At 37.0% G+C, this 26,012-nt stretch overlaps 3 protein-coding genes across 4 annotated transcripts; 2 read left to right on the plus strand and 1 right to left on the minus strand.

Moving 5' to 3' along the window:
• Positions 1 to 2,896: 2,896 nt before the first annotated feature.
• Positions 2,897 to 6,617, minus strand: LOC137726822 (glutamate receptor 2.7-like). Its single transcript, XM_068465779.1, has 5 exons — positions 6,300 to 6,617; positions 4,938 to 6,187; positions 4,536 to 4,842; positions 3,911 to 4,290; positions 2,897 to 3,736 (listed from the first exon to the last, which is right to left on the minus strand). The coding sequence occupies exons 1-5, from the start codon at positions 6,595 to 6,597 to the stop codon at positions 3,164 to 3,166; spliced, it is 2,808 nt and encodes a 935-aa protein (XP_068321880.1). The 5' UTR covers positions 6,598 to 6,617; the 3' UTR covers positions 2,897 to 3,163.
• Positions 6,618 to 12,720: 6,103 nt separating this feature from the next.
• On the plus strand, positions 12,721 to 19,774 carry LOC137725367 (probable pre-mRNA-splicing factor ATP-dependent RNA helicase DEAH9). Of its 2 annotated transcripts, XM_068464026.1 has the most exons (22): positions 12,721 to 13,001; positions 13,163 to 13,237; positions 13,768 to 13,852; positions 14,006 to 14,090; positions 14,400 to 14,469; positions 14,583 to 14,668; positions 14,969 to 15,038; positions 15,241 to 15,336; positions 15,482 to 15,587; positions 15,765 to 15,811; positions 15,912 to 15,995; positions 16,095 to 16,148; positions 16,451 to 16,551; positions 16,954 to 17,044; positions 17,337 to 17,501; positions 17,819 to 17,908; positions 18,154 to 18,225; positions 18,323 to 18,421; positions 18,504 to 18,590; positions 18,809 to 18,862; positions 19,066 to 19,145; positions 19,375 to 19,774. In XM_068464026.1, exons 1-22 carry the CDS (start codon positions 12,774 to 12,776, stop codon positions 19,520 to 19,522), a joined length of 2,073 nt encoding a protein of 690 aa, XP_068320127.1. In that variant the 5' UTR covers positions 12,721 to 12,773; the 3' UTR covers positions 19,523 to 19,774. The 2 variants fall into 2 exon arrangements, with proteins under 2 accessions (XP_068320127.1, XP_068320129.1); XM_068464028.1 differs by lacking the exon at positions 12,721 to 13,001 and having other exon boundaries at positions 13,189 to 13,237; positions 14,011 to 14,090.
• Positions 19,775 to 22,432: 2,658 nt separating this feature from the next.
• Positions 22,433 to 25,438, plus strand: LOC137725368 (sodium/calcium exchanger NCL2-like). The gene is made up of 7 exons (XM_068464029.1): positions 22,433 to 22,811; positions 23,166 to 23,354; positions 23,459 to 23,640; positions 23,811 to 23,932; positions 24,026 to 24,296; positions 24,508 to 24,816; positions 25,010 to 25,438. Exons 1-7 carry the CDS (start codon positions 22,439 to 22,441, stop codon positions 25,256 to 25,258), a joined length of 1,695 nt encoding a protein of 564 aa, XP_068320130.1. The 5' UTR covers positions 22,433 to 22,438; the 3' UTR covers positions 25,259 to 25,438.
• The last annotated feature ends 574 nt before the right edge of the window (positions 25,439 to 26,012 follow it).

Here is a 26,012-nt window from a genome sequence, read left to right on the forward strand (position 1 = left end):
CTTTCCCTTCTTTGCTATGATTCAAAGCATCAGTGTCATGTTCCGTGTTATTCATTAGTTGCTTATTTTCATGTTTATTGCCATAATGTTTGACTGCATTCCCAAATAAAGACTTACACAAACCGATGACGATTTAAAGCGGTCATGTCCTAAATCAATCACCCGAAGGCACGTGGGAAATTTAAAACATGCACCGACGTGTGAGCATCCCCAACTAATCCTCCGACACCATGTGGAGAAGTCAAAACATGTAACAACACGCGATAGGTTTGGACATCACCACCTGGACAATATTCTTGCATATCATGCAAATCCTTGAACTAGTAGCACCATTGTGTCTTCACCACCTTGACATTCCTGTTTCATGCAATCGAGTCTTTTACTTATATTTGTCCCAACCCATCTCACCAAACCATCATCACCCAGCACCTCTTCATCAGACAAGTCGAGGTCGACAAATTTTTTGCCTTTGCCACCACCTTTGCTACTTTCACCAATGACCATGTCCTTGAACTGGTTTTCGAGTTGAATTCGCCAGTTTTTCGAACCCTTTTGACTTCTCCAGAGCTTCGCATGTTTAATCGCCGTGATGATTTGCTTTTTATCAAGGGTTCCTGTCACAATCAACTTCCCTTGCTCCACATCAACAATCTTACTATATAGTACACCATCAATTTCAGATACAAATTTGGTTAATTTATCTCCACACCATTCCCATGGACACTTGAAAGTCACTTTCAGAAAATACGTACGAATCCGCGTCAGCTTAAGGAAAGAGAGTGTGCGCGCGCACGAATGCAATTGCTCGAGGGACAAGAAACACAATGTGACCGTATGTAACTGAAAATTTGACAAACTGACCTCAAACAATTGTTTATATAGTAAAGCCAATTAATAACTCTAATTGAAACAAGAATCCCAATTGAAACATAAAACCCAACTTAATGATCGGGAAAACTTAAAAATACGGAATTAGAAAGTCTTCGTTTGTGTTTGACGTTGGTGAGTCGGGTGTCTTTGCCCATTTTTTATATGTTTTCTTACAATTTATTAGCTGTTCCCTTTCCATAAATTTCCCCCCTTCGACCTTATTTAATTGTAATGTACTATGAATGATAGAAAGATACGTCAAAGTAACATTTAGTTTGCTAGCTCTTCAAGTAACACATGACCAGATCCAAGGGCTGACCGTACGTAGGGCTCCATGCTTCATGGCCTTGATATTATTAGGTTTGTTGTAATTAATATTTATAATGTAGTTGTTTACTTATAGGTCAATATGTAATATCTGAATAGTTTAACACTTTTTTCATGTAAACTCTAAAACCTGTAAATAGACTATCTAATGACCTATAAACAGGCTATCTAATGAGATAATAGATACTCTGATTTTTCTTCCCAATCTTCCTCAATTCTCTCTTTCTCTTTGTATTTTATTTCCAACAAGGTTAATTATTATCCCACTAAATGATGTCGGCTAAATGAATTATAAAACGTCACTGCCTTTTGGTTTTGCGTCAAGTCTTTTGTTAACTCCAAGTACTCTATGTCTTTTCTTAAAGCCTCTTTCCGAGTCTTCATAGGTCTTCCTCTATCCCTTTTATCCTGAACTTCTATCTCATAATCTCATTTTCTGACTGAAGCATATATAAGTCTTCATTTCACATTTCCAAATCAAATTAGCCGATTTTCTTTCATCTTATCTTCAATTGCGGCCACTCCTACTTTATTTCTGATATCCTCGTTTTTAATCTCGCCTTTTGTTGTGTGCCCATACATCCAAGAATCATTCTCATTTCTAGACACATTTTTTGCACGTGTTGATATTTGACTGCTTACTAGGCCCACCTATAGTAATTAATAAATTAATAATTAAACACCTTATTATTGGTTTTAGTTAGATATAGCCTTTATGAAGAAAAAGAAGAAGAAGAAGTATAAAGATCATTATGAAAAAATATATGAGGGCTTAACTCGACCTGGCCCGCCCATACAAGCCTGAGAAATCGATGCCTAATGGGCGGGCCGATCCAACTCGAATTGAAAAATCATTTTAAAATGTTTTTATTTGTCATTTGTTGTTTGCCATGTCAGCATAAATGAGGATCCCATATTTATCACGGCATCATTTGATGGTTAATTTAACAAATTTTCTAACGAATGTATGAAATTGAAATGAAACAATAGGAAATGTAGGAGATTGAAATATTTTAAAGATATTGTAATTGCACCTAAACATGAGGAGATAAAATAAAATTTACCCAATATATATTTTTTATTTTTTATATCTGGCTAACAAAAAGTCTATTAAATGAAGGGAATTGTTATTAGCACTCCAAAAATCTCATTTGACACTCCAAACTATTAGAAATAAAAATACACTTATGAGGAGTATAGAATGAGATTTTTGAAGTACGAATAACAATTCCCTAAATGAAACTCTTTTTACCACTTGCACAGAGACTTGTTTTTATTTTATGTGAGTGGGCTTAAGGTTAAGACCCAACTCTTCTATCTATTTTATGTGAGTGGGCTTAAGGTTAAGACCCAACTCTTCTATCTATGTTTTGAGTGGGCTTAGGGATTTAGGCAAACGAACCAAACGGGGTGCTTGAAAGTCTAAACTTTAGGGAAAATATATTTTTAAATCACTTTTTTTGTTTTTTTTTTTGTTTTTGTTTTTGTCAGGGATGCAATGAAAGATGATATAAGGCGATGATGGAGTTGTATAACTATTTTGCTACATATATAGGGATGAGCAATCAGAGATGTGAGATTACATACTTTTGTACTACTCGGATCAATATTTGAAAAGTTGATTGGTCAACCAATCTGTTTTATAAAGGTTGCTAGAGTATTTTGAATAATAAGCATTTCATAATGTAGATGGGGAAAATGTGGATGATATTTGGACCTAGCTAGCTACTTTACTGGTTGCAGCATACCAGGAACCCTGTCCCTTTTGTTCAAATGGTACGTGTGCCCCAAATGCATTTATGATTTTCTATATTTACTCAAGACATTTTATATTTTGTGATCTCTAAATACACTTTGAATGATTTTTAGATTTTGATATAGATATAAATAGATTTTAATATATTTCACACGTTTAACATAGTTTTACAACCCGCAACATCATGCCGGCATTTTAGCTAATAATGATCTATGAGTCAAAGGAATTGAACCGGTTGTGTTGATTTTGGTTTAGGCGTGTTGGATTGGATTGGATTGTAAGGCATTCAATTTCTGGTGGATTTTTGGTCTGATAAGGATGCTCGGGAGTAGTGTAACTTGAAGTGGTGGTCCTGGTGGAGTGCTCCCACCTTGGAGAACTCCATTCTTCTGCGTAATGTGCTAAAGTTGGAGCTCTGGTTGGAATGTTAATCTCTCTATTGTAAAAAAATTTTGCCATTCTGACTGCCTTGTTCCAAAGCGTTTCTCCGCTCGCGCTCGGACTTGCACTGCCTTGTTCCAAAGCCTCTTGGTGCTGAAACCTCCTCAGCCAGATAGTAAAAGAGAGCAGAAAACATAAGGTGGAAGTTGCAGCTGATATTACATAGAGGCCTGTAAAACTGTTGAGGGTCAAGCTTTCTGGTTCGTTTGAAGTTGTATTTCTTGGACACTCCTTCTTGGGAGTCAACCATTCATTTTGTAGCTTCTTCACTTCTCCATTCTCCAGCAGCTCTAGAATCACCTTTGTGAAATCACGCGCTATTGGAGAACCTCTCTGGAATATCTGCAAGGTGAACACGAAAACAATTTTATTAGTTTCGCTATGTTGGTCAGAAATATGGTAACTTCTACTGAGATATTTTAGACCAAAAGTTTGTAACCAGTTCTATTTATGCATATTTTCGTATTTTGTAAGCGCAGAAAGAAATAGAATGTGGACAATTTAGTCATTACTCACAAAGCTCAAGCCTCCAAATCTATAGGTGGGTGCAGTGGCAGTATATCCTTCGCAGTATTCATTCATGAAGACTTCTGCATATGGGAGTTCAAGAAAGGCGGCCTCTATAGTTTTGTTTTTGAATTCATTCGGGTAGCCGTATTCGCTTTTCACTTTGATGATGTTTTTGAATCCAAGGACATTCTGCAGGTACTCAATGACAAATGAGTCCCCGTCGCAACCAACTTTCGAGTCGGTGTCGATGTATGTTGCATTCGGTTTCAGTCGCTGGACGGTGAGCATTGAAGTGAGATTAGCGGTGTAGCTTGAGGTCAGGATCAGTACAACAAAGAGCCAAACTACGACCACCACTCGCGTTAAGTTGCTGTAGATTTTCTCTTCTGTGAAATAAATACATAAGTTTACAATGAGGATAAGATTAATTCTCAAATAATTTTGGATCCGACTATTTTCATAGTTAGGCTTGTCCTGAAAATTTTAGATTGTCATTGGTTATCATACATTACGAAGAAGAAAAGAGCGGTAGGGGCGTTTAGAATGGTGGCTACAAAGCCAAATAGGGGCGTACGTACAAAATTCTAATACTCACTTTTTTGGTAGTGAAATGTACAAAATTGGTACTTACTGTGAGCAAAGAACAAAGAGGAGAAGGTGAACCAAGTTGCTGTGCCAATCTGATTCTTCAAGGGGCCACCAAATTCTGGATTTGACGGGCGCTCCAGGAACCATACGATGAACACTGTGTAGATTAAGATGGAACCAGTCACCACCCACATTTGCCATGTGAAAGGTTTCATAAACATCCATGTTGATTTTTTGGGTTCTGCCGGAACTATCATGGACAAACCAGACTCCATATATGGCTGAGTGAATTCAACCTTGTCCAGCCGGTCAGCTAGCACGGTTATGTCACCAACCACAGCATCATAAACCTGCAAGCATACAGTCGAATCAAAACCAATGAAAGAGCGAACCAGTACTCGAATTCATCTTCATGAAAAAATAGAAAAATAAATGATGGTTTTACCTTTTTATGGACTTGTTCCACAAGATCATCGTACAAGCCATCAAAAACTTCGAATTGATACGGGAGAGAATAGTTCAAACGTTTTATGACCATATCAAAAATTGCAATGCAGAAACCGACATACTTCTTCTTATCTGAGTCTTGCCTGGACCGATCAACCTTCACAAATTTGCTGAAGGAAGTTTTACCCGGCACCCCAATTCTCATCGGCTTCTCAACAGTAGGCATTGCCCAGCCTTTCGGGGCACTAGTTAGGTTCCCGGGCCAGATTACTCCACCAACATCACTGAATCTGTATTTCCCTGCTTCATCCGATGAGAACCCAACTTCCGGTTTCCAATAGTTCAATTCTTGGAATCTATTGTCATCCAAAATATTTTCAATCCTGAAAACTGGAGAGTACAGTACCTCACCGCCGTTTAACCGCATGTTCGCACTCAAACCTGTATAACTGCTCATTACGGTTTTCAACACCTCAAGGCTAGTTTTGTTATCAGTCATTCTTCCTATGGCCTGTGAAATGATTCCAATAGCATCATATGCTCGAAGAGCGTAAATTCCTGGCTGGGCGCTATTTCCTTCTGAATACTTCGTTTGGAATTTCTTCCGGAAATTTGTATAAGAACTAGTATTATTGGCATAGTAGGTCTTGATTCCCAGAGTGCCCTTCATGTCAGAGGTGTGTTGAGGGTCAAGCAAACTTGCAATACTCTCGGTGATGATCCAAGCTGACTCTTTTCCAACAAGTCCCATCTTTCCAGCCAATCGAAATAGATTAGTCACCGTAGGCAACGATGACTGGAGAATGATAAACACCCGAGATTGCATGGTGGGAAACCTCAACATCTCTTCTAGCTCAACCCAGTTTGGATTAGACAGCGAAGAAATCTGCGGAAGAACCAAACGGTGCTCAATCTTTGAACCGACATCTTGAAGGGCCTCGGTCAAAAGAGCTAGCATCCCAACATCGCCGCCATAGCCATCATCTTCGTATACCACAACCACCCTTTTCCAATGGTAAGCTGAAACTATATCCGCAATGCATTTCATCTGAACAGAACCATATGTTGCCATTCGTATCAAAGATGGCCATCGGCGTTGCATTAATGGTGGGGTTATAGAGGGTGCTGCAAATGAAATCACCGGAATTTGAGCCTTGTTTCCGACAAGATCAGCTACTTGAGCTGCTTCCTGCCATGTCTCCATGCCAACTATTACTTCTACATTCTTTTCCTTTATCAACTCTTCAGCTGCAACAGAAATTAAAACGAAAAATCAAAAATCTTCATCAACGCTTATACATGTCCAAACTAATTAACTATTATAAATTCCGTCATGTCATGTGTTAACTGCTTTACTCACCAGCAGAAGCAGCAAGAAAGGGGTCTCTGCCGGAGTCGCGAAAATGAAGGATAAGCTTATGAGTCTTTGAATGGTTGTTGAAGCTCTCAGCTGCGATCTCCATGGCGGTTTTCTGCTCTTTTCCAATACGAGAATTAACGTTAATGACTGCGCCAACATTGGTGGCATTGGTGCTACTGCCAGCTTCAACTCCATAGGAGAGAATGGTGAGAAAGTAGATGATGAGCCTGGGAAACAGAAACCATGGCCTTTGGATTCGATTCGCGCTGGTGAGACCGACAGACATTTCGGTTTGCATTTTGAAGCAACAAATAATGACAGAACATGCTCCATGTAACTTGTTTATATGATGACATTTTACGTATGTCCTACGGCATATATAAGGTTGTGTGTTAGAAAAAACGCGTTAGTAAATTTTCCAGGAAAATTTGTCCTTGACTTCGTCTGGCACAGTGAGAACTTGGCATACCAATACATGTGACTTGGTCTTCTATGAACAGAAATTTAATTTCTAACTTTACCCTTCAAGTTTAGGAATTAGGGTTTAAGTTTAGAGGTAATCGCCAAGGCTCCAAGCAACATGCATGCGTCTCTTTTTATTTTTTAGCTAATTACAAAAGGTGTTATTTGGGTTGGGTTAAACCGAACCTGCTCAGAGTTCAACTTGACTTTCAATTCGATTGGTAAGGTTAGAATTAGGAAAAAATCTGAATTCCGAATGAACTTGTTTGCATTGCACACACAAATACACTCGTGAGGATTGAGTTCGTTTCTCACTTATTGTCCAAGCTCCATTAGGAGAATTTTTTAATTGTGAGGAGAACACGAGTGGTACACTACGTGTTTTGACGTAAATGGTGGGAAATTGTATTTTTTAAGTTATTAACATTTTAACACATATCCCACTATTTGTATACTGACACGTGGTGTACCACTTCATGTGCCGGTCACACTGAAAAATTTCTTCTCCACTATCTGCTTACGCATCAAAAGTGAGGAGATCTCTTCTATAAAGCAAGTAGACCGACTCTCAAACCAATTATTTTCTCACGATTTTGATTTAGATTACCAGAGTGACTTGAATTGTTAAACTTTAGATACTGAATGTGGTTATGTAAAAATTATAAGTGTTGGTACTTTTTTTTTGAAGTAGCTCCAAACTTCATGGTTACTTTTTTTTATTTATTTTTATTTCTTTCTTTCTGAATTGTCATTGATATGACTTTCCATACGGAATTATCAGTGCCGACATATCTCTGCCTCATTAATTTTCCGAATGCAAACATTAGACTTGGATCTCAACCTCACTTGTAGTCTCGTGTAGCCACCATTGCGGACCATTCTTTAAACCCTTGAAAGGACTGCATTAGCGTAGATGAATATCTCAAATTCTGGTCACAATTTAGTATATCTGAGATTGAAACTTAAGATCGAAACGATTAACCAATTCAAAATTAGAATTCCAAATTGCTAGAATTGAATAGTAAAAAAAAACCACTTTAAAACAATCAACAATGCGATTAATCAAAAGAAGGGTTTTTATCATAAATGGTTTCTGCTATTTATCATCACCATCAATATGGTCTTTGAAATTAAAAATCAATCAATGTAGTCCTTGAAAATAGGTATCGCTAATCAATGTGGTTATTCCGTTACAATTATGTTCAAAAAGTGTTGATGTGGCACATAAATGGGCACTACAAGATTTATGAGTTTTTATCACAAATGGTCCCTGAAATTGACTCACACCATCAAGATTGTCCTTAAAATGGAAAATCGATGAATGTAGTTTTTGAAAATAAGTGTCACAAATCAATATGATCATTCCGTCACAATTTTGTTAATTTTTTTGTTATGTGCTAATGTAGGTTTAATAAATAATTAATTAAAAAGTTGTCTAAATACCTTTTTGCACAATAGAATTTTTTTCTTATAGTAGGACTAATTCCGAAGAGAGATCCCCTTCATAAATTCTCAAGGGCACAAGGCTTAACCAAGGCCTAAGAGGGGGTTTGGAAACAATTTTCAACCAACAATAAATGTACCTTGGTTATAACCTCATTATCTCAATGTAGACCTCTCCTAACATGCCAAACCCTGGTATTCTCCCAAACAGCAACAAAAGTCAACGTTGAATGTTGACCAGTCAAAGTCAACGGGTTCGGAACCCTTCCTGGGCTAATTTCGATGTCCTGGATAAGTTTTTTTATGTACGTTTTTCCAAATTCAATCGTTTGAATAGAGTTTTATTAATTGGACACTTTATGTGCTTAGGTGCGATTATTAGCGGCAATTCCGTTCTTCCTAGTTGTTTCGCATGGCTCTTCGACGATGAAGTATCTGTCAGTGGACCCCTTCTAAAATGCATGTTTTACATGTTCTTAGCATATGCATTCATTAAATGGCTTTCGTCACCCTCGGGTATCGGCCAACATGTGGCCATCCCAATGTCCCTCGGACATCGGGATCAAGGCGTGTCATTTCCGTTCTTTGAGTCACCAGACCAGCAGAGAAGTGCCAAACAAGCTCTCCAAGATTAAGGTTGTGAAGATGTTGATCGCCTAAATGTTAATGGTGATGTCCCATAAGTCGTTGCCAATCAGCCAAGCTGTCACCAAAGGTGATCTCGATCCAGGTTCAATTTGATGAAGGATGTCAAAGTGTGTAAAGATGGCTATATTGAGATTTTTTTTTTTTTTTAAAGAATAAACAGCAAAGGAGGTAGAGGAATGTGGACTAAGATCAGAGGTGATTGCAGGACTGGGTTTTTGGGTTCATAACTTTTTATTAACTATTAAATTGTTAAACCTATTTGTAATTTTTTAAATTTAATTAGACTTGTGTGATCTATTTTTGTGTCACATCAGCACACAACAGAATATTTGACATAATTGTGACGGAATGACTACATTGATTTGGGACACTTACTTGCGGGACTACATTGATTGATTTTTAGTTTCAATGACCATTTTGATGTCGCGGGTAAATTTCAAGGACCATTTGTGAGAAAAAAATGACTTATGAGACCCATTTATGTGCCACATCAGCACTTAACGAAATTTTTAATAGAATTGTGACGAAATGACTACATTGATTTGCGACACCTATTTTTAGGGAATACATTGATTGATTTTCAATTTCAGGGACCATCTTGATAGTGATGGTCAATTTCAGGGATCATTTGTGATAAAAACCCTAAAAAGAATGTTTTCTCCACACCTCTGTGAAAAGACATCTTGAGAGAATAATTAAAAATTATAATGAAGCAAACCATAATTTTACTTACAGGTATAGAGAGATTTTTCAATGTAATTCGAATACGACGTTGTGTATTATTATATAATAACAGATGACATATTATCCTGTATTTCAGATACACTAAAAAATCTCTTGTATGAAAACGTATCATTCCTCAGTTTTCATTGAAACTTGTTTGTTGACTTACAAAGTCAATTGTCATGGTGAAAGAAAGAGAAGTCAAAGAAAGTTTAATTTGAAAAATTTACCCATTAAAAAGTAGCATAATAAGCAAAAGTCAAATAACACTGTAACTGAAAAGTAAAATAAAATCTTATAACTCAAACAAAAATATGAATCCTAGAGGACACAACAATCCGAGGAAATAAATTGAATCGCCCAAAAAAATAGAGAAAAAATGTTGCAATTTTACAAAATAACGCAACTATGAACATTTTCACCACTGAATAAAGTGGAAGGATCAATTGCTATATTTTCATCCATCATAGTCGCCGCCATCGTATCCTGCTGTTGCGGCAGTTGATTATCGGGAGAAATTTTAAGGTCCGGCTGATATGCCGTCCACATGGTCCGAACACACCCACACACACAGGAGGTTTCGTGTATTCTCTCCCCACCACCCCAAGGGGAGGACAACAGAAGATCCTGTAAGTTATCAGGATTGCTTCCCTTGACTTCTTTGGCGCCGTCGTTCCCTTCTTTGCTATGATTCGAAGCATCAATTAATGTCAAGTTCCGTGTTCTTCATTAGTTGCTTATTTTCATGTTTATTCCCATAATGTTTGACTGCATTCTTAAATAAAGACTTACATAAACCGATGACGATTTTAAAGGGGCCATGTTTACAATCAATCACCCAACGTTATGTGGAAAATTTAAAATTCGTAGTAATGCATGAGAGGTGTCCCAACCAAATCCTCTAAAATCATGTGGGAAAGTCAAAACACATAAGAACACATGATAGGTTTGGAACACTATCACCTTGACATTCTTGATTCTTGCTTCTTGCAAATCCTTGAACTATTAGCACTATTGTATTCGTCACCACCTTGACATTCCCGTTTCATGCAGTTCAGTCTTTTACTTATATTTCTGCCAACCCATCTCCCCAAACCATCATCATCCAGCACCTCTTCATCAGACAAATCGAGGTCGACAATTTTTTTTCCTTTGCCACCACCTTTGCTATTTTCACCAGTAACCATGTCCTTGAACTGGTTTTCGAGTTGAATTCGCCAGTTTTTCGAACCCTTTTGACTTCCCCAAAGCTTCACACCCACTAAAAATTCTGAATGTTTAATCGCCGTGATGAGTTGCCTTTTACCAAGGGTTCCTGTCACAACCAACTTCCCTTGCTCCACATCAACAATCTTACTATATAGTACACCATCAATTTCAGATACAAATTCGATTAATTTATCTCCACACCATTCACATGGACACTTGAAAGTCACTTCCAGAAATATGTATGAATCCGCATGAGCTCTTAAGGAAAGAGAGTGTTGTGCGCGCACGATTGCAATTGCTTGAGGTACAAGAAACACAATGTGTACGTAACTGAAATTCGACAAACTCACCTCAAACAATTGTTTATATATATAGTAAACTTAATTAATAACTCTAATTGAAACAAGAATCCTAATCGAAACACAAAAGATAACACCCTAAAACAAGAAACATAAAACCCAACTTAATCGGGAAATCAAACTTAAAAATACGGAATTAGAATGTCTTTGTTGTGTTTGATGTTGGTGAGTCGATCGGGTGTCTTTCCCTTTTTTTTATTTTTGTGTTTTCCCTTAGCTGTTCCCTTTCCATAACTTTCCTCCTTAACTTCCACCTTAATTAGTTGTAAATTGTAATGTACTATGAATGATAGAAAGATACGTCAAAGTAAGATTTAGTTTGCTCATTAAGTAACACATGACCAGATCCAAGGGTTGACCGTACGCAGGGCTCCATGCTTCATGGCCTTGATATTATTATTATGTTCGTTGGAAATAATATTTGTGATATGATCGTTCATTTTTTTTGTCAATATCTAATATTTTGATAGTTTAACGCCTTTTTATGTAAACTCTAAGGCCTATAAATAAGCTATCTAATGTGAATAATATATACTCTTATCTCTTCCCATTCTCTCTGTATTTTTTTTTTCTTTTTATATTTTATCTCCAACAAGGATTTGTTTATTGGTAAATTATTTCCATGGCAATCTTTGGAATGGATTACATCATTAATGGGGCTTCAACTATGCCCACCTATACAACAACAATAAAGTCTTATCCTATTAAGTGAGGTAGACTATATGAATCCTAGAACGTCACTGTCTTCGGTTTTGTGCCAAGCCTTCCGTTAGCTCCAAGTACTCCATGTTTTTTTCTTGAAGTCTCTAAGTCTTCCTAAGTATTCCTCTATCCTTTTTGTCTTGAGTTTCTATCTCATAATCTCTCTCTTTTTTATTTTATTTTATTTTTTACCAAAGCATCTGTAGGTCTTCGTTACATTTCCAACCACCTTAACCGATTTTCTCTCATCTTATCTTCAATTGTGGCCACTCTTACTTTACTTTGATATCCTTATTTTTAATGTCACCCTTTCTCGTGTGCCCACATATCCAATGAATCATTTGCATTATTAAAAAGGAAAACTAATGAAAATGACTTGAAAACTTTGAGTTTTAACGATAAAGACAAAATAAAGGGTAAAGTGAATAGTACCAGGATTGAGTTTTTAGTGTAAAAATGTGGTTTTTCATTAAAGTGAACAGTACCGAGAGATTTTCGTTAAAGTTCCCTTATTAAAAATGTATGAGGGCCCAACTCGACCTGCCCGCCAAGCCCGAGAAACCGATCCCTAATGGGCGGGTCAATCCAACTCGATTCGGAAAATCAAATAGAAAGCAACAAAAAAATCCATTAAACGAAACTGTCTTCAATGCTTGCAGAGAGGCTAGTTTTTATTGTATGTGAGTGGGCTTAAGGTTAAGACCCAACTCTTCTATTTATCTAATATGCTGGTTTCGAGTGGGTTGGGGATTAGGCAAACGAACCAAACGGTGGGCTTGAAAGTCCAAACACGACGGGTCCAGGTGTTGGAGCCCAACACGACGGGTTAGAGACTGCCCTGCGCGCCGTGTTCGAGCGAGCAGTTACCTGTAAAGCTCTAAAACCCCAACGGAAGAAATCACCGAGGAAAAAAGCAAGAGCCACAACAATGTCGCAGTTCTGGAAACCAGGGGCCGAGAAGCCCCGCCTCATCGACGACGAAGAGGGCGGTGTCCTTTTCTTCAATTCCCCTTCTGGGTACGCGAACATTGAGCGGCAGAGGCAAAGGCTGCCCGTGTTCCGGTACCGCACCGCCATTCTTTACCTGGTGGAGACTCACGCCACTACCATCGTAGTCGGCGAAACGGGCAGCGGCAAAACCACCCAAATTCCTCAGGTTTGCTTCTTTTTTCTGAAACCCAAGACTTTTTTTTCATACCTTTCAATAACCCGAGTGGAGCTTTGGTGTTATTTGTTAGTTTCGAATTCAGAATTTCTATTGAGTTGATGAATTGAAGTGAGTTCAAAGTGTTTATGATATGTCTACTGGAATTGCAGTACCTCAAAGAAGCCGGTTGGGCTGACGGAGGGCGGGTTATAGCGTGCACCCAGCCAAGGAGGCTGGCTGTCCAGGTGATTCATTGGTTTTAGCTATTCCCATATTAAGCATAGCATTGCTTGCATAATTTGTTTCATTAATTTCATCAGGTAGCTATTCCCAGGTTTACTAAAGTGTTCTAAGTCATCTGAAAGTTGTGGTATTCAGCTATTCCCAGTTTTACTATAGTGTTCTAAGTCATCTGAAAGTTGTGGTATTTGCATGAATGTTCAAACCGTGCTTGAAAATCTTCACATTGAAGATTTCTTATTGCCTGAATTTCAATGTTGAATTAAATGCGTCATCGGACCCTCTTTATCTTTCTTGTTATGCAGCTTTTAGTTTGTAAATACTTTTATAGAGATGTCTCGGTAGAAAGTAACTGGTTCTCCTCTCCTAAGGAAAAAGTGAAACTTTTGGCCGCTTTATTTATTTAAACTTACATCCGAACCCGGTAGACATTAAAGATAAAAACTTTATGAATATACACAACTGACAGTAAATGTTATGGACTAATATTGATGGTCTTAACTAAAGCTGATTCTTAAGGTTTCCTTTGATGCAGGCAGTTGCTGCAAGGGTCGCGGAAGAAATGGGGGTCAAGCTTGGGGAGGAAGTTGGCTACACTATAAGATTTGAAGATGTTACAAGTACAATGAGACCCATTATTAATCATTTTAAGCTCTGACTTTCTCTTGATGGATTGTCTTTTCACATACCATATCTCTTGTTGGATTGTCTGCAATGCCATTTATCATGTTTGTAGTTCCATGTCGTGAATGGCGGTTTTACTGTTCTGGCAGCACAGGGTGTAACTATGATAAAGTTTTTGACTGATGGTGTGCTACTCAGGGAAATGATGGATGATCCTCTTTTGACTAAATATAGGTACTGGCTATCATTTTTGTATAGTATTTACTGCCTTCCTAGAACTGATACAAAAGTGTCTTTAATAATGAGATATGACATACTTGCTGCCCATTCCTTATGGTGTGCAAAGTGAAATTCCATGTCTTTTTACATTGATAGGTTGTGGCTTGTAGAAAATTAAGTAGGACTTCTTTCTTTTTTCTTTTGTTTTGTATTTTTTTTTGGTGAAGGGGGAGTTATTTGCATGAAAAAGTTGGTTATTAATATTATTACTATCTTTCTATCAATTTTCATTTTCCTCACAATCTCTTCTGATTTGGTTGTCAGCGTCATAATGGTTGATGAGGCTCATGAAAGGTCTATCGCAACTGACATTTTATTGGGTCTCCTGAAAAAGGTATCAGCTAAAAAATCATATCCCGTTGCCTCACAAAACAACAAAAGATTTTGGGTTTTTAGTGTTTTCTTTTGGCGTTTTTATGATATGTCTGTTGAATCCTGAAATTCTAGATCCAACGACGCCGACCTGAGCTGCGTCTGATTATCTCATCTGCCACAATTCAAGCAAAGTCGATGTCTGAATTCTTTCAGCCCAGGTTTGTTTTTAGCATTTGATCACATGATTTTGTTCTTTCGTTCTTTGGGTTACTAGTATGCTATTGCCTGCTTGTGATTACTTAGTTTTCTGTGGATTGTAATCACTGCCCTGAAAAGTGAAAAGTCGGCAAATTTATATTCACACTGTTCTTTACAGGAATATATGATTTGTTGATTTATTGTCGGGGGTAAAATACAACTAGAAATTCTGCCATTACATTTGTCTGTGTATATCATGAGCATTTGTGTATAATAAACTTGAAATGTTAGTGTTGATATCTTGTTTTATGGTAAAACAGAAAAAGTCGTCGCAGACCAGACGGAGAGGATCTTGCACCAAATATGGAGCCTGCAGTCCTATCAGTTGAGGTAAGTTCCCGTAAGATAATGGTTCTCTCTGTCTCTGTCTCTGTCTCTCTGTCTCTTTATCTGTCTCTGTCTGTCTGTCTGTCTGTCTGTCTCTCTTTCTCTCTCTCACTCATTCACTCATCACAGAAGAAACTTTATATGGCGGTGCAAAAAGTTTCGAGCTATAAAAACTGAGACATCAACAAATCCTTTTTGTTTTCAGGGTAGAGGGTTTAATGTACAAATTCATTATGTGGAGGAGCCTGTATCTGACTATCTTCGGGCTGCTGTGTCAACTGTGTTATTGATCCATGACCAGGTAGCTGATATTTGGATGACACTAAAATTTTTCTTTGTATAACGAAATGACAGGTTTTCAGTTTGTTACATTCATGAACATCCTGCATGTATACATGCATATATTTTCAGTTCTACTACAAAACCTTACTGATTTTATTGTATAGGAACCAATGGGAGATATTCTGGTTTTTCTTACTGGTCAAGATGATATTGATGCTGCTGTACAGCTGATTACTGAAGAAGCTCAAAACCGCGGAAATAACTCATCAGGTGCAGAATCTTTAGCAGATATATTATTACTAATAGTAAATATTTGTTTTAAAAATCCAAGTTCCAAATAGTGTAATTTGGAATAGTAGGGTTTACCGGTTTAGGGTTTAAAAATCCAAAGTTTAAGATTCTGCTACATGCATCAATTTTTATAAGGATTATGTCTTCATGTTTCAGGATTGATGCTTGTGCCGCTCTACTCAGGACTTCCACGTGCTGAGCAGGTTTGCTACACTTTGTGTACTTAGATGAAGTAGACTATTCTTGCTGGCTTGCGAATTTCTTTCAAATTCTGATCTTGGCCTCTATTTTTGTGCTTTTTAGGAGCTGGTGTTCACTCCTACTCCCAGAGGGAAGAGGAAAGTAGTGATATCAACCAATATAGCAGAGACGTCAATAACTTTGGAGGTAACACATATGCTAAATAGGGTGATAGCTGTAAAGTTTTCACTTTGAAGCAATTAGGCACTGCATCATCATCTGACCATATTCCTTTAATTGGTACAGGGCGTTGTCTATGTTGTTGACAGTGGGTTCTCGAAGCAGCGTTTCTACAACCCGGTATATTCATCATCTCTCTCTCTCTCTCTCTCTCTCTCTCTCTCTCTCTCTCTCTCTCTCTCACACACACACACACACAGAGGCACACATTTATTAAAGCGAGTATGTTCATTGCCTGTATATACTGACTGCAGGACTTGCCTTCCTGCCACTTATGTATAAGATTTGCTATGTTGAAGATTATGTACTTTGTTTGGTTTAATAGGAATCTTTGAACTTGTGATTCTTGCTGATAGTGAAACATTGATATCCAAGGCCTATCTGACTGTTCTTATTTTTTACTCTATATCTACTTTTCATAGATAACAGATATTGAAAATCTGGTAGTGGCACCAATATCCAAGGCATCTGCTAGACAAAGAACTGGTAGGGCTGGAAGAGTTCGGCCTGGGAAATGTTACAGGTCTGCACCCTTTATGGTTATTTTACTTCACTTTGTTGTTCCACGAACTTGTGCCATATTGTGAAAAGACCTTATGTAATGTGTTAGTTTTGTGGATGCAATTAATTCTAAGACACTCCTCAAAATTTTCCAGAATAGGTATATTATTGTTAAAAGATAAAAAGAAAATCACTTGAGATTTTAAGTTTATAGACAAGTTATCAATCTTATGCACCTACAAGATTATTATATAAGCTGACAGAGATATACTTCCCATAAGAAGTAATATGCAACAGATACAGAATAAGTCCTGATATGACTATTTTGATGGATGCTTTATAAACTAATAACCATTTCTCTTTAAGCTAATTCTGAGTCCTAACAGAGTTGCTTTTCCCCTTTATGTTTCCATGGCTACAACAGGCTATATACGGAAGAGTATTTTGCAAAGGAAATGTCTGATGAGGGGATTCCAGAGATACAGAGGTCAAATCTTGTGTCCTGTGTGATTCAGGTATTCTCTTATGGTGCAAGGCCATGCTTTTCATTGCCAGTAGGCCTCCATCTGGAGCACCCTGTATATGTCTCAAATATGTGATACGGCTATCCCATAGTTCTAGGACATACAATAGTCTATGAACTTAATGTTAGAATATTCGTTTCAAATTAATCAAATTTTCCATGAGTCTCATGCCTGCAGACTTAGTGATTCTTTTGTGTGCAATACTTTGATGTTTAATAATTGACTATGAGCTAAGAGCTTTCTTCTGGAATGTAGATGCTAATAGTGTCTTCTTGCCTTCCAGTTAAAAGCCTTGGGAATAGATAATATCCTGGGTTTTGATTGGCCAGCATCTCCTTCTTCCGAAGCAATGGTTCGAGCGCTTGAAGTGCTTTATTCACTTGGAGTCCTAGATGATGATGCAAAACTTACTTCGCCAACTGGATTTCAAATTGCTGAGTTTCCATTGGTACATTGCAAATGAAATGTGTGATCTTTCTGCTTCTGCATACTAATTCCAGTTTGTTGTCATATTGGATTTGTATGCCACAATTAATGGAATGCAGTATGACAGTTGCATTTCGTTTTTTATATCTCCCACTAATATCTTTTCTTGAGCTAACCACCTTCTCAAATGCATTTAGTGAAGCAGTTGTGAAAATACTGGTTTCATATGTCGTTTTTGTCGTCTGAAATTCTTCATATTTTTTTTTTAATGTTCACACTTCTGTACGGGTTGCTGTAAATAAGAATTTGACTAATTTGTTTAAATTAAATGTTTTGTAGGAACCAATGATTGCAAAAATGATATTATCTTCAGGTGAACTGGGGTGTTCAGAAGAGATAATTACCATTGCTGCCGTTCTCTCCATTCAAGTAAATCCCATTAATTCTCTTAACACTACTGAATGTTTTGTACATTTTTCTTCTCTCCAACTCACCATTAGAATCAAATTATTGAAGAACAACCTAAATATGCATATATATTTAGGTTGCACATTCGTTACAATAAACCACATTCAGTTTTACAGAAAATATCTCAATTTGTACTTTGTATATGAATGCTACTTGAAAAGAAATCTTCCGTTCAGTACTTCACAATTAAAATATTCGTCCTGCAGACTATCTGGGTTTCGGGTAGGGGATCGCAGAAGGAACTGGATGAAGCCAAGTTGAATTTTGCGGCTGCTGAGGTACTAAATTTCAAAATCTTTAATGGAATATATATTCAACTTGTCTAATCTTTCTATGCTTAGTGCTGTCCTGTTTGATATTCTTGATTCCATGCAGGGCGACCACGTGAGTTTCCTAAATGTCTACAAAGGATTTCTTCAGTCTAGTAAATCGCCGCAGTGGTGCCATAAGAACTTTGTAAACTACCAAGCCATGGTTTGTATCAGTATTTGGATTGATCAATTTCCCAGACGGTGGTCGATGCACCTTTTTTAAGTGACATGTTTCTTTTGTGCAGAAAAAGGTTATTGAAATTAGAGGACAACTCAGAAGAACGGCTCAGAGATTAGGCATTGTCTTGAAATCTTGTGAAAGAGACACAGTGGTAAGTTTTTTCCAGTCAGTATAAAAGCAACAATTCAATTGGCATCAAGCATCCAAAGTTCCCGACCCAAGTAGGATTGATTCATTTTCTTATGGTCCTCATTTGAGAGCATACTTTTCTAGAGACCTGGAAGTTTTATCTTTTTCAATTTTTTTTGGGGTGGTAAAGGGCTTTCTTTTTTCTGGTTTCTGAATGTTTCTACTGTTTACATCTTGCAGGTAGTGAGGAAGGCCATTACTAGTGGGTTTTTCGCTAATGCAAGTCGATTAGATGTGAGTAATTTTCTTTGTTACTTTTGCACTAATGCTTTATTTCTTTTGGTTTTATGAGTTTCAACCATTTTCTTTCCAGTTAAAACTTTTTTTAAGTTCACCTTGTCCTGTTTTATTAGATTATTTTTTTTTTATTATACCATGATGGCTTGTACAAAATTTTCTTACTGTTTGATAACTGTTCCGTTGTCTGAACTCTGAAGGCATCAAGTCACGACGGGAAGTACAAGACTATTAGAGGTTCTCAAGAAGTTTATATTCACCCATCATCCGTGTTATTCAGGTAAGTAAAGAATTATTTACTTAGGGACTGCTTACTGTTCATTTGAATCCCCCCCCTCCCATCCGTCGCCCCTTTCTTGACTTTAATCGCATATACGTTTCTTAAATTATGCTTCGCCGGACCTAAGCAGCGACGTTTCAACTGTTATTCTTTTCGCCTTTCTGTCACTATCTTTCTATTAGAGCTTAGTTAGACGATCTTAAGCTGTGTTAATTCATTTTGCTTGCAGAGTTAATCCCAAGTGGGTTCTGTACCATTCTCTTGTCTCAACCGACAAGCAGTACATGCGGAATGTGATTTCGATAGATCCTTCTTGGCTCACAGAGGCAGCTCCACATTTTTACCAGCACCAGCGACTCAACTCGATGGTTCGCTAATCCTGCCGTCGGTGTCGGTTTTGCTCATTATAACCTAATGACCTCGATATAACTTGGTTCTGGAGTTTTGTTGTAAATAAAACGTGCTTACGTTCTTATTAGTAAAATTTATCCAAAAGGATCAACACCATTTCAAATTTGTCTGTAAATTGTATCTTTTACAAGTTTCATTCTTTCTTCCAACCAAATGGGCCAACTGTTTCAAACAAAACCATTCACTAATGGATTACGTTGAATTGGAGTGTTGTTACCTCGCCACTTGCATGCTCATTTTCAGTTCTTTTATTTATTTAATATTTAATTTTTATAATGACTCGTTTGAAAGTGCTTTTAAATTGAATGAAAGCGTTTTTTATGAAATTATTTTTGGGTTCAAAAGCACTTTTAAGTGCTTTCTACAAGAAGCACCAGTTATGTGCTTCTTGCAGAAAGTATTTCAAGTGTTTTTTTTTAATTCATTTGCATTTTAACTATTGATTGATTCAAAAAACACTTTTGATGAAAGTACTTTTAATCACTTATAAAAATACTTTCAAATGAGTCAAAAATTTTGTTTTTATTTTTAGAAAGAATCTTATCTTGCTCTTATCAAAACATCACAATATTAGAAATAATCAAGAGTCGAGCGCAAAATTGTTGAGATAGTTAGTATTCTCCACAAAATTACGTAAAAGTAAATTTTAATGAGAAGTCATCCTTGACGATATCTCACTCCTTCCATATCGAACCGCCTCTCACTGCGGCTTCACCATTGGAGGGTTCTTGGTAAGCCATCGAATTGCAAATGAACTCGGGGCAGATGGAGTTAATTTGGCTGTTTATGTTTGGTTTGCTTGCTTATTGATACACTTCGCTGTGTCAGACATGCTGTGACATCTAAATTTTCTTTTGCTCCAAATTTTTTATTAAATGATTTAGAGCTTCTTTGAAAGTGCTTATAAAATGATTGAAAGCGCAAAATTGTTTTTGGATTCTAAAAGCACTTAAAACGCTTTTCCAGAATTTGCTTACATTTTTACTAACGATTTTTGGTTCCACAAACACTTTAATCAAAAGTACTTTTAATCATTTTAAAAGTACATCCAAACGAATCATTGACACTAAAATTTCTAAAATGCTTATTCAACCCCTTACTAGTGGACGTACATGGGTAATTAGACGGCTACTATAAGATATGTGTGTTGGGCCAGTTAGTCGGATGGTGTGCATGTACTTTTATGTTCAAGTTCAAATCTACCTTCACGTAAATTGGGATAGTTTAAAATATCGTATTGTTTAAAAAGTAATCTTGATTATCCTAACTACTAGTCCAGATCTTGTCATATGCATGGGATACAAAACTCCTTGTATTGATGAAGAAATAAAAAACTAGAAAGCAAGCTATTTCTCCAATATAAATCAACCCACCTGTACCACTGTGCAGTCTGCAGACCAAGTTGGCATTGAAAATATGCTCAGTACTTTGATTATTTAATTCGGATTCCGTAGATAATTAGAACTACAGCTCACTGATGAAGCTTCATATGGATTTGTGTTGGTAGCTAGGCTATATTATTAATGCGTTTCTACATACTATGCGTTGGAATCATGACATGTTAGTATGTTAGTCTTCTCCTCGGGTGAATACTTGTTTTAATTGATAAGAGTCATAAGATGATATATATTTTAAAGGGAAAATTGTAGCAATGGTCTATCAATTAAAAATCTGTGATTATTGGTCTCTTAACTCATCAAAACATGTAGTTATGGTCATTTTTATTAATTCCGCCAAAATAAGTCACCTTTCACATAGATGAGGCTAAACTGAATGTATCATGGTTGTGGGGGTACATTATCAGTTTGTCCGTGGAGTCCATCCACCATGGCTCCTTGTCCTCCTCGGCGCGCTCTAGGTTGCTGGAAGAGAATTGCGGGAAGTGGTACGAGGGAAGAGGCTTTCAAAGGAGGAGACAATGCCATTTTAGATGTGTTGAAGGTGTAAAGGAGGCATGGCATGGAGGGTCGAGGGAAGCGTGTCATGGTTGTGGGGTATTTTTGGTTTTTTATATTTTCTCATTGATTCAGTCTCATGTTTTAATGGATATGCTGATTGATATGCTGATTTTGATGGATATGCTGATTGAATTGACGAAAATGACCATAGCTACACGTTTTAATGAGTTAAGGGACCAATAGTTACATATGTGAGGGAGCATTGCTTCAATTTAGTTAGAGTTGAGGGACTGTTGTTACAATTTTCTCATTTGATTCTCATATTTGCCCCTTAATTCAGCCTCATGTGCATGACAAATGACTTATTTTGATGAAAAATCTGACGGAGTTGACAAAAATGATCATAGTTACATGGTTTTATGAGTTAAGGGACCAATGACCACATATTTTTAGTTGATGCACCATTGCTTTAATTGGGTTAAAGTTGAAGGAACATTACTACAATTTCTTCTATTTTAAACTATTTTATCGAGAAGGAGATTTGATCCTTGGATGCAAAAATACATGCACATTGTTCTGACCAACTAGCCTAACTTATATGTGCATAATTAGATGCATGTGTGCATTTATATTTACAGTGATTCATTACTTATATATTAATCCAAAACTATGCAATAATTAATGGCATTGTGGAGCAAGTATAGAAGAATATATTTGGTAAAATTATTTTAAAATCCAAATAGGCAGGTAGCTTTTTCTGCAAACCTGCTACATTCTATAAATTACCAACTTTTGTTCGTACTTGTTCAAAATCTATAGGAAGGAAAAGAGGGATTTTGCTCATGTCACACATGTTTGAGTTTTTTGTCCATTTTTTCTGATGCCACAATTTGCATGGTATTGATCTCCATTCAAACCTAAACAAGTAGAAAGTTTTCCTTCTCATTCACATTTTTTCATTTACAGAGCTAAGTGTCTCTGGATATGTCTGGACAAGTTTTGTTCATCATTTTCCTGGTCCTCCAACCAGTCCATTTGGGAAGTGGCCGGATTGTCAGAGACTCCGGTCTTCTATCCGATGGAATAAATGACGTAATACGCCAATCTTCGATCCTCGAAGCACCGAATCTTAAAGCAGATTCTGTGACTTGTGAACCAACTTATGGCTTCTTGCCTTGTGCAACTTCAGTTTGGGGGCTGCTTTTCCTGATAATCGTCTACGAGGTCTTGCTTTCCGTTGCAGATCAGTATGTTTCAAAAGGATCTGAATTCTTTTTTGAATTGTTTGGAACTGGTATCTTTGGTGCTAGTGCTTTCCACATGCTTGGCTTGATTCCACAAGTTGGAATGGTTCTTGGTAAGCTCCTTAATTTCTTGCTCCTTCTCAATGAAATCTATTATGCTATATTGTTTGTATGAATCCTATTAAAAAATAAGTCCCTCCAAACTTCGTTTCATAATTATAGACAAGTAAAGCACCATTTTGAAGAAAAAAAAAAAAAATCGTCCGAGTATTTCTCACTGCGTTAACAAGTGTTAATTTGGGGAACTGCAATTATAAGAAAATGTGAAGTCAACAATGATATGTAATATGTCTTGTAAATTCATGACAAAGATTCATGATAAATGTTCAGAAGTTCTGGTTTATAATCGAAGTAGAAATACAGACATGTAATAAATTAATAACAAAAATTCACATTTTGTTCTCCAGTTACCGGAGTTACAGCAACTTCAACAACTGTGGAGGAAATGGCAGAAATGAGCATGGGCATGCTTGCAGGATCAACAATCATGATTCTTACCCTAATTTGGGGTTCTGTTGTTGCTTTCGGCAGCTACGACCTCTCGGATTCTCAAACTTCATCAAATCCAGAAAATAAGAAACCCTTCAGTTTAACTGGTTTACTTCTTATCTGATTTCCACAAACACTAATCAACACACTCACTGAGACAAAAAGATCTAAAATAAGATAACTTGATGTATAAGTAAACATGGCTGTGCAGGTTCTGGTGTAAGAACTGATGTCGAAACCCAAGATACTGCAAGAATCATGATGCTGTCGTTGATCCCATTTCTCATTCTTCAACTGGCAAAAATCTTGACTTCAACCAGAGCAGTTCGAGTTGTGATCTTAGTTTCTTTACTGATTGCATCTGCATTCCTTGTCAATTACTTCATCTACCAGGTAACACAAAATTTCAAGAACATAAAATTTGCCTCGGCAATACTTAGTTGAACGACTGAAATAATAAGAATCCGAAGAAAACTTTTGATTGTTTAAGCAATGATGAACTCAGTATAAGTTAGAAATGTTGTATTTGTGAACTTCTTAACTGATAGAAAACCATTATGCAGTTCTTTCAGCCATGGATTCAGAGCAGAAGGCATGAATATTTGATGCGTAAATACAGACCGGAAAACATACTGCCAAGTCTTCTGACAGTACGCGGAAACCCTAATGTATCCAACATAAAAGGGTAAGTACCCAGTTTCTGTTTTTAGTTCACTCCACCTGAATCACTGAAATGCCATGATCTCATCATTTAGTCGTTTTCTAAATTTATTTGCAGGCTGTTCCATAGAATAGACAAGAATCATAGCACATACATATCAGCAGATGAACTTAGAGCATTGATCCTAGGAATACAAATAGAAGAATTTGGCCTGGATGACGATGATTATGTAGCAGAAGTGATGAAGCAATTTGATATCTCTGGCGACGCTCAAATAGCTGAGACGGACTTTGTGAATGGAATCTCAAAATGGATTAATCCAGTTATGCCCTCTGCCAACAGTAAAGGTCATGAACATAAATCGCTTTTCAGAAGAAATAATTCAAAGGTATAAGTTCAGCCCTAGTAGGACTATAAATATATTTTTGACAAATGATATTTTACTTTAAACTAATGTAAAACCGCGGGAAGAGGGACTTGAAATTACCCGCATAGGGGAGGAGCACATTTGCTCTGATGCCCACGTTTTCCTGATAGGACTATATTTCAATGCTTAGAAAAACTAGATTTTCATCCGGGTCATTAAATTGCCCTTGCAGAATGAGAAAACTAAGGAAGATCAGCAGACGCCGCTGATCTCTAAGAAAAAGAAGACTAAGGGTGCTGATAAATCGTGGATGAATCTCCTGAAGGCTGTTTTTCTAATTATTCTAGGAACTGCCATGACGGTTTTTCTTTCAATGCCGCTCATGGTAAGTCTCCAAGAGTTCTCCACAGCTGCAAGCATTCCTTCTTTCGTGGTCTCTTATGTTGTGATACCCTTGTCTACAAACTACAGACTGGCACTAATGTCAGTAACGTCTGCCAGAGACAGAACGGAGAATGCAATTTCTTTAACACTTTCTGAGGTCTGTTTCTCTCCATAAACTCAAATATATTGTTTTAACTACTATTACACACTTAAGCGTCTGATGATGTAAGATACTTATTTTCACCGATTTCTACTCCAAAAATCCGTCCCTAACACTTTTGGTGAGCCAAAACACAACACTGGAACCTCATATAATCAACATTATCTAACATTTGAATTGTTCTCTGCAGATTTACAACGCGGCGTTCATGAACAACATTTCGGGGTTGGTCGTATTTTTGGCCCTTGTTTACATACGCAATTTATCATGGGACGTCTCTGCTGAAGTTTTAGTTGTTTTACTTATTTCGACAGCGGTTGGTCTTTCTGCCAGCTTCAGCAGAAAGTTCCCATTTTGGACAAGCATTCTAGCATACACTCTGTACCCCCTATCACTGCTTCTGCTTTATGTTCTTGTCGCTGTTATCGGATGGTCTTAAGCCAGCAGTTTCGTTGCTAATCAAACACAAACTTTACATGTTCTTCTCTATTTGAATTCAGCATATAACCTATGCATTGTATTAGATAGTTGTTGGTGGTAAGTACCAATATTATTGCAGAAAAATTTGCTTTTCGTTGTTGCCAATAACAATATACTAAATATTACAATGTGGAAGTTAGACTTGTGGCTAGGAGAAGACTGAAATGTCTCTGTGAATCTTTCCGGTCCCCAGAATAAATGGATAATCATAGCTTGCTACTAGTTGTCTTCCTTGTAAAAAAGAAGAAAAAATAACTAAATGTTACACCAAATATAATTTAGACTGTAAATCAAAACACTAACTAAAAGATACGCACCGATTTGCCCCAACGTGGGGCTAGTACATCTTCTCTCACAAAATCAGTTGTTTGGTTCGGTTTATCGCTGGCCAAGCCCAATGTCACAATGTCACACTTTAGTGTAGTAAAATTGAGGCTCTCCTACCCGTTAAATCATCGATCACAAGTGCGGTGACATAGGAAGTTTTTTTTTTTTTTTTCTTTTTCTTTCACAGAATCGACGGTCCAAACTTTTTTTTTTTAATGATTTGGGCACTAAACTTGCTTCAAAAAGCTTCATTCAACCCTTAATATTCTATTCTCTGTCATATAGACGGCAAATTCCTATTAATTGAAAAAAGAAAAACAAAACAAATCAAAACCAAGTAAGCAAGCTTAGAGTAATCTTAGATCACAAATAAAGTTAGAAATTTA

The sequence above is a fragment of the Pyrus communis genome, chromosome 2, assembly GCF_963583255.1.
Source record: "Pyrus communis chromosome 2, drPyrComm1.1, whole genome shotgun sequence".
NCBI classification, from domain to species: Eukaryota; Viridiplantae; Streptophyta; class Magnoliopsida; order Rosales; family Rosaceae; genus Pyrus; species Pyrus communis.